Source organism: Amblyraja radiata, chromosome 1 (assembly GCF_010909765.2).
Source record: "Amblyraja radiata isolate CabotCenter1 chromosome 1, sAmbRad1.1.pri, whole genome shotgun sequence".
NCBI classification, from domain to species: Eukaryota; Metazoa; Chordata; class Chondrichthyes; order Rajiformes; family Rajidae; genus Amblyraja; species Amblyraja radiata.
The window spans coordinates 103,110,507-103,119,874 of NC_045956.1; the positions used below are offsets into that span (position 1 = coordinate 103,110,507).

Consider the following 9,368-nt stretch of genomic DNA (forward strand, 5'->3'; position numbering starts at 1 on the left):
TATTAGATTACTTGGAGACGCAGAAGATTCCAGATGCTGGAATCTACAGCAAAATCTGGTGGGAGTTGGTAATTATTGAACCTTCTCAAATGGGCAAAATGTTTGCCATATTTACGACTGATTTGCCACCTCGGTGCTGCCCTCGCGCTGCAGCAGCGGGTGGGTGGAGGCAACGGCGCGCCCTCACACTGGGCGGGTGCACGGTCGTGCCCCCCAGCTGGGTGCAAAGCAAAGATTATAGAGGAGTATCTTTGGTGCAAAGCAAGGGGCCGTGACATGGCGCGGCCTCGCCCCTCCTCACGGCATCCGCAAAGTACCCAGAGGTTTGCTCTTGGCAGGGGGCAGGGGAGGAACATTTGCAACCAGTTGTCAGGCGGTCAATGGTTAAATTTAGCGTTCTGGCTGCAGAGGACAATTCGACGCGTCAAAAGCACAATCAGGCGCTGGAAGAAATCAGATCCGCTAATAATGTCGTGCACGGTGGAATAATACTGGGGACTTATTTTAGATACTGGATCATTGCACTGTCCTGACGCAAATTAGATCAGCTCCGCACCGTCCTGAGGCGAGTCGGCCACCTGAGTGTTGCCGGAGCTGCGCGCCCAACACGGGGCAGACTCGACTTCCCTGCCGCTCGCACTGGGAAAAGGGCGCCCACTCCACTCACCATTGTTTGGAGTCATGGACAGCGACAGCCCTTCAGCCAACTGAAAACCAAACCCGGTGTGTTATTTTGCTCGAGTTGGTTTTTGTTTGAAGAAGAAACAAATAAGCGTCGGGGACTGTTATGAATGTCTGCACTCGTGGGGGAGAGAACTTCCGAAAACAAAATCAACGTGCAACAATGCCGAGTGCAACAGTTGCACTGGAGTGAAACCAGAGCCGAAGAGCAGAGGGAGGCTGATCCGGAGCCGGAGCCGTGTTAGCCCAGCCGCTCGGGATGGTGACGGGGGTGTCTCCATGCCTATTGCTCGCCTTCCTCACCTGTGGCGTGGCCATCTGCGGCGGCCAGGGCGAGTACTGCCACGGCTGGATTGATGGCGCCGGCAAGTGGCACGACGGCTTCCAGTGCCCGGAGGACTACGACGGCGCGGACGCGGCCATCTGCTGCGGCTCTTGCTCCCTGCGCTACTGCTGCGCGGCGACAGCCGCCAGGTTGGCCCAGGGCCGCTGCACCAACGACAGGGAGCGGCACGACGTCAACCCCGCGGCACGTAAGTGGCACCCCCGGAGCACTTCACCCCCTCCTCCCGCCCCGGCTGCACTTGTTGATTCACTTGCAAGTGTGCATTAAATAACGATGCTTGCAATATGGACACACTCAGATTCAATATCAGTTCGGGTGATAACAGCAATTGAATAAACATACCCAGATAGCGAGTGTCACCTATCCCGGGATATCTGCAGCCAACCTGCACTGTGGATCACTGGGGTTTTCTTCCTCACTGTATCACGTTGTTATTTTTCACAGTTGCAGAGAGATATCACATCCACTGTCTGTCTCCCAAATACAAACCAGTTTGTTGATGCTCACCTCGTGTTCGCGAGCTGTTCTCGCTCAGTTTCATTGCACGGGCTGCAACAATCTTGCACAGCGAATTCTCTTTCCCCCCCACCACACTTTCAACACTATTAACTTTTTGTTCGTGCAATTCGCCCTTTTTTTTTCAACAATTGCCATTAGTTTATAATTAACCGCGCGTTGTTTGTAATCTGTTGCTATTAGTGAACTTTATAGGTGTTTGCGGCTCTAAATCCCCGGGAACTTCGCCCTAAACAGACACTCGCCTGTATCAATGCAAATACAAACCGAATGTATTCACGGCTTGCAGAATACACCTCTGTGAGTTTTGGTGGAGGAAGTTTGCGTAGGATCACTTAAAAAATATTTTTGATAGATTCACACTCGGACTCTCCCACAGAAACCGGGGGAAAGTCGATATTTGCCGCAAACTGGTTACACAAGAACCAGCAATTTGCCAATTAGACTTTGGGAGACTGGAGTACAGCTTTCCGCAGGCAATACTTTTTTGGAGTATTTTCTTCAGAAAATTCCAAGGATTTTGGAATAAATGTTGTTCTTTAGTTATTTATATTATTTGATTAGTTGTTTAATATCTGCCGCCGGTCATCATTTTCAGTCTGTAACTTAAAAAGAGGTAATAAAGTATTCGTTTTCAAGCTGGCATCCATGTTCAATCAAACCACGCCAGACTTTTAAAAGGATTTGTGCAAGCCTTGGGGTGTCAATTTAAACAGATTTACTTTCTGCTATATTGTATTACAGCGAGAGATGGAAAACAGATAGTATCTCTTTAAGTGGTGTGCAGGCTTGAGATGTGAATTTTCAGTAAATTAGATGAGCATGAAATTGCATTAGCCTCACGTATAATGAGAGAGAAAGGTAAGCCAGGATAAACGAGTGTCTGTGTGACAGCTTCTGTATTGATAACCTCAGAGATGCAATCTCGTTTTACATTCCTCCCTAGTATCACATACAACCGCAATTCCCTGAACGTGACACTGATGAATCTCTTGGGATCTCCGGGCCAGTTTCAAACTTTCTCAATTTTCTATTAGATGCATAGAGTTCATCTCCGCCCAACACACGATTATCAACCGGAATCTAATATCCGTCAGGAAGGAATAGAAGAATGAATTCACAGAAGAATACATTCTCTGCGGAAAACCCGCGGCGGACAAACTGCGTGGCAGGCAGTTACAATAATCTTTGGTTACAATCTAAACCCGCCGTTCATGTGCAAGCGCATCAGCTGCGGAAGCGGTGGCAGAGTGGGGAAGTACTATACAGTTGAATTCCTTGCAAACCTGTTGGTCATTGATGAAGTGACGCCTCCTTTCTCGTTATTACTTTATAATTATCAGTCCGAACTTGCCAAGTAATAACCTCTACCATCGCGAAGAGAGAGGCGGGGCTGCGGCCAGATAATCGAATAAAGTGCAGATTGTGCGTATTGGTGAAAAAGATAACTAAAGATAACTGACAGATTGGATAATGTAATTCAAAACAACAATAATTCAGATGCATCCATTTAATTATGGAAATATAGATCCAAGAGTGTTACTGGTAGCGGAGTTGCTCCGGGGGTTATTTGGGGTTTGTCAACGACATTTTATTCCAGGCTTCACTCACACATAACATTGCAACTGCAGCGTTTTATTTTCTCGTTTTGCTTAGTTTTCTATTTTTCAAGAGTATCTGTAGAGTCAGTTGAGTTTAGTTTATTGTCACGTGTACCGAGGCACAATGAAAAGCTTTGAAAGGTGATAAACAAATGTACAGCGTTGTATAAATTGTTTTCACCTGACCAAATCCTCCTGGTTCAAAGAGTGAGGGTAAACTGTTTAGGATAAAGGCCGCAGAAACTGTTTTAAGAATATGTTGGCCAAATATTACAGTTTTTAAAAATTGTGTTCCATCCCGAATGGTGACAATTGTGCCCAAAATTCCAACTTTATTTTTTGGGAGAAGTAACTTTTAACTTCTACATTTAGGTATTTCGTAATCCATTCGTCGTATTGTGTCAGTAAAATAGATACAGTTAAAAAAAAAAATAGGACATTTTCGAGCGAATTATATTTAAATATGACGAAAATCCGTTCTAAAAGAAAATTTAATCAATACGTTTTAACAGTTTCGAACAAAATGTAGATAAGCAAAAAAAAAACCCAGATATTTCATGTGATTTAATGTATAGCAAGGATCAGATTGCACTTTTCTTGGTTTTGCTGAATTTGTTGAAGTAACAGACGCACTGCAATTTCTAGTGTGGGAGCCAAATATACAGAATTTATTTTGAATTCCTTTACATCACAGTCATTACTATAAACGACCCTCGTGTCGTGGCTTGAAATATTTCACGGGACAAATCTTTTCTATGCTCTGTAAGAAGACACCGTGTTCTGTCACTGTAGTTCACCAGGAAATATCAGTTTACAATCTGAGCATGATTCGAGTGCAGCGATTCCAGTACTGCTCAACGGTCTACATGTTTGTGTCAACTTGAACGTTCGTGTGCAAGCGAAGACAGCTAGCTGGTGTGGGAACGAAAACGGCTACATAATAGATAATAGTTTAGATTTCTCCCATTGCTCACGGTTGCCCGCGGGCGCCTGTCACTCTGCCGAATGGCCAGGAAAGTGCCACCTGGCACTTTCCTGATTAATACTGGGGATTAATATGTTTCTGCTCTCGCTATCATTTACCATGTGACGCCCAGTTTCACAGCATAAAAATGACCCTCGACTCAACAGAGCGGCAGGGAGCTTTCTATCCGCACTCTCCGCTTTTAAGGGAGAGAAAGTTACGAAAATGTCGAAAATAATAACTTCTGCCAAAGAGTTTAAATAAAAAATGTTTTCCAATAAAAAAAAAAGTCCAGTCGTATTCTACATTAAATTATCTGCGTTCATCAGAGAATAAAGAATTTAAATTCTGTTTTATTTAATACGCCGATGTTCACGCCGATGGAATTCAGGATATTAAAGCCCTGTCCCACGGTGCGAGTTCATTCAAGCGCTCTCCCGAGTTTAAAAAAAATCAAACTCGGGGTAATCAAGTAGGATTAATGTAGGGCCAACGTCGGAACTCGTGACGTAACTTAGTACTCGGGAAAATTGTTAACTCGTGAAAAATTTTCAACATGTTGAAAGATTTCCACGAGTCAAATTTACTCCTGAAGGAAAAATATGAAACTTTTTTAAGATGTGCGTGTACCAACCCCGCGTTTTCTGTAATGGATTGTGCTTAGCTCCAGACTAACTTTGTCCCCGCCACTTGTGTACTGCCTCGGTGAGGTCTGCTACATGGTTTTACCGGGTTGTATGCAAAACAAAGCATTTCACTGTATATGTGACAATATTTTACAATCATTTTACAATATTTGCAATGTAGGAATGAACTGCAGATGCTGGTTTAAACCGAAGATAGACAAAAAAAAAACTGGTGTAACTCAGCGGGTGGGCAGCATCTCTGGAGAAAATGAATAGGTGACGTTTCGAATCGAGACCCTTCTGAGAGTCAAGGGAAAGGGAAAGGAGATATTGAATGTGATAGAGATATAGAACAAATGAATGAAGGATATGCCAAAAAGTATCCATGATCAAGGAAACAGTCCATTGTTGGCTGTGGGCTGGGTGATAACGAGTTATACAGACATATTTGCAGTGTCTGGTGTCCTCAAAGTTAATACTGTTCAACTCCTGTTCAATCTCGCTGAATATAACCTGGATTTGGATATACTGCTTGCATTTCCCAATCCCCGAACATATTACTAATTCCATATTATTCTCTGTTCCTCTGCAGAGCCCATCTATGTGCCGTTTCTCATTGTAGGCTCCATATTTATTGCTTTCATCATCCTGGGCTCACTGGTGGCAGTTTACTGCTGTACCTGCCTCAGACCCAAACAACCAAATCCGCAGCCAATGCGATTCTCAATGCGGAGTCGCCAGACAGAGACTATCCCCATGATCCCGACTTTCACAAACCCGAGGACCCCCTCCCGGCAGTCCAGCACGGCGACCAGCTCCAGCTCCACCGGAGGCTCCATTCACAGGTTCTCCATCAGCAGGTCGGAGCCGGGACACGGCTGCCTGGTCCCTTCTCCCCCACCTGCTTACAGCTCCCCCGGCTGCCTGCAAACCGGACAGGGCTTGCACCTCAACCAGGCTCAGGGATTCCTGGTTCCCCAGCAGTACTTCGCCTACACCCTGCAACCAGAGTCGTTCACGACGGGCAAAAGTTTCAGCGACTTCACCCAGAACCGCTTGAAGCCGCAGAGCACGTCTTCGCACAACGCCGAACAAGTGAAATACAATCCGGGTTTATAAGAGGGCATTTTGGAAAGGGATCGTGTTTACCAAGGCAGCGGCGTGAAGCAAACCCCTCTCCCCTTTGGAAAGAGCTGTTTGGCAGTCGTGGTGCTGGATGTAGTCTCCAGTCAGCTAGACAACCGGGAGCGTGAAATCCAGCAGAAATGTCCGAACAATTGGATGAAAGTTTATCCAACCTTATCCACTCCGGCTACGACCAAAGGGGAAAATAACCAACATTGGCCAGTTATTTCACGAAGTGTCTTGAAGATGATCAATTGGTTCAACGTTATCCCTTTATCGTGTTAATGCTCACATTTCACCGTGCATTAAAAAAAGAAAAGAAAACTAAACTATATTAAAGTCGTCAAGAATAACGGATGGCATTAACAATGACATTAAAATCATCGTTGAACCAGCAAGCCATCTCTCTGGAGGCGCGGCAGGGTAGAGGGGTACCGCGTTTCACTGCAAAGTGTCTACCGTTGACGACCGACCACCAGCGGACACACCGCCAATGCGATGAATGAATATTAGAATTATGAATCTCATCCCTGCCGCCAAAACCACACTTGCAGACCCGCCTGATAAAGTGAACACAAGTTTTGCGATCCCAGGTAATACCAGAATCCTCCAGGAATTCTCCGTGGAATACCCCACAGAACTTGAAAATAATATCAACTCAAGCGGGTCGTTTACTTTATTTTAATTCGGCCATATACTTACTGTTTTTCTCTTTTTATCACTTATCTAAATATTGAAATTTTAAAATATTAATTTATAGAGGTATGTGCAACTAATTCTCGATTCTGACCCATCCTCCATATATTTACAGGACATCAAAATTACAAATTATTTTAGTAATCACTTTACCATTTTTATTAAAAGACTAAACTAAAGTTATAGTGGAAAAATGCATAGGAATATTTTATAAAATGTCTATTCCAAAATCATGTTAACTTAAAGATCTGAAATTAAAATTGTGTTAATAAAACACTGCAAAATATAATTGTACAACCAGGTGCCTGCTCTTTGATCATTTACTTTATGTTTGACATTGGTTAGAAGCATCTTTGGTTAGAAGATATTGCTGAATTTTCTGGGAGGAACTCACACAGCTCTAAGCTACCTGTAGTTCAATAACACTGCCCAGTAATACTATACTACCAATTCATCAAGTATTCAACCTAAACGATTATCAAGGAAAGTTTGCTATTTCTCACCTCAGGGAATACCTTGTTTGAAATCAACTGTGTCTTCAATGCTAGTGGGGATGAAATGTCCGATTTTATTATGTACAACAAATGCGTCACAATCTTCCCCTGCGGCATGCATGACTCCAGGCACAATGATTGATCTTCTCAATCTTTAAACCTTCAGAACGATACCAGATTTTTGTTTAGAAATAGTCATAAACCATCATGAAACCCAATGGTTTGTCAAGGACACAAGTCAGAAGCATTAGTCTTTTTAATCTAATCTACCTATTCTAAACGACTTTAGTAAATCATTTAGAGTATGTATGAAAAGCACATTTTATTTTAAAAGGCAATTGAAACTGTACAGTTGTGTGGAGTCAGAACAGCCTCCAACATATAATTGGAATTGTTATGGAATGGAAACAAAATTGCAGAAAATACATGGGTCTGACAGTATTTATGGCAAAACGCTGTTCTTCATTCCCATAGTTGCCTGTTCAGTGTAATTACACCATTTTCTTTTTATTTTAAATTTCAAATTATCTAAAATGCATGGTTTTACGAAACAGTGCAATATTTAGGAACTATCTGGTGTTGAGGAACTGCACTGCACAAATTGTTCAAAGGTCATTAGAAGGGAAATTGGAACATGCTTATTTGGAAATCTGCTGCTGTAATGCTTCTGGTACACGCATGTCACATGTTAATTTGATGAAACTATTTTCTGCTGCGTGTACAGTAGAGATCAACATCATATCTAATTGTAGTTTTAAGCTTTCAGTATTTTTATTCACATTTGGAGAACCATTTCAGAATGATTTTAAAATGTTGATGTATTATTTAGTTTAGAAATATCATGCCCTATTTCCTCAAACACGGAGCCAGTTATCCACTGAATGATCAGTTTGCTTCATGTTGCTCGACATCATCCAGATTTGTGTGAACCCAATTTGAGATGGCTCTGACTGAGGCTCCTGGTTAACAGATAACATCTGACAATGATGTTTGTACAGCACATGCAAATCCTCTTTTCCTTCATAGGAATATTACTAGTTAAGACTAAATCAAGGGATTTTCCTTATTTGGTGATTGTGTTATTAGTGGCTAGGAGGAACCATAGCAAGATCACCATTACCACTGTCAATACAAAGTCAGTCAATTGTCACAAGTTACTGATGTCAAAAATTGGGAAATTGAAGATAGGATAGTCTAGTCATTCACAGGGTTAAAACCAGAGCTGTGAAGAATTGATCACTCCATTTCCCTCTTTCACTACTCTCACTTTACTTCCTTCACATGTCTTCTGATTCCAATAATTTATTAGCAGCACTAATACATAACTCCAGGAGAGCCTGTAAAAACTGCAATGTTTACAGACAACTCATCAGATGAGCTGACTGATTTCCAGGGAACACCACACATTACTAACCATATAACGATGAACTGGATTGTAACCAGCAGTAAGAAAGATAGCTGGGTTGTTAATGTCCATCAATTATCATCTGAAGGTTAATATATCACAACCATAAAGCATGTTTGTGAAGTAATATTCACAGAACAATTAACTACAGCACATGCCCATGTACCATACCTTGGTTAAGCCATTGTTAAAATATCATGTCCATTTTGGATCATTTCACAGGGTTGAATGTCAGATGGTGCTTTGCCCAAGAAATTACACAGCTCTGGAAAAAGTTAATTTACAATTATGGTGATTGGCAATTCTCTGTATTCTTTCACCTGTTTCTTTTGTTAGGGGCTTGGATTGCTTAATTCAAGGGATAAATATCAGTAAAGATAGGACTAGCAATGTTTTCCTGTGGACTTGACTCAATCATCTAAAAGCATTGGAAAGGAATTTTTTTCATTTGGTGTGGGGTTGTGATTTATTTTACTTTTCGCATGGCTCCAGGTACATAGATAACATATGAATTGTAAGGAATACAGCATCGCATTTGCATGGGACAAGCTGGGGCAATGATACAAGCAGCAACTACAATGTAGCCCCTTTTAATATAAACCTGCATTTGACTTAAAGATTAATATTTGTCAAGTATTGCGTCATTTCAAGACACATGGAATAAATAATAATAATAATGGATGGGATTTATATAGCGCCTTTCTAATACTCAAGGCTCTTTACATCGCATTATTCATTCACTCCTCAGTCACACTCGGTGGTGGTAAGCTACTTCTGTAGCCACAGCTGCCCTGGGGCAGACTGACGGAAGCGTGGTTGCCAATCTGCGCCTACGGCCCCTCCGACCACCACCAATCACTCACACACAGGCAAAGGTGGGTGAAGTGTCTTGCCCAAGGACACAACGACAGTAT

The 9,368-nt window shown here is 42.5% G+C and overlaps 1 protein-coding gene across 1 annotated transcript; it reads left to right on the plus strand.

Moving 5' to 3' along the window:
* Positions 1-216: 216 nt before the first annotated feature.
* shisa3 (shisa family member 3) lies at positions 217-6,849 on the plus strand. The gene is made up of 2 exons (XM_033027865.1): positions 217-1,214; positions 5,327-6,849. The coding sequence occupies exons 1-2, from the start codon at positions 941-943 to the stop codon at positions 5,851-5,853; spliced, it is 801 nt and encodes a 266-aa protein (XP_032883756.1). The 5' UTR covers positions 217-940; the 3' UTR covers positions 5,854-6,849.
* The last annotated feature ends 2,519 nt before the right edge of the window (positions 6,850-9,368 follow it).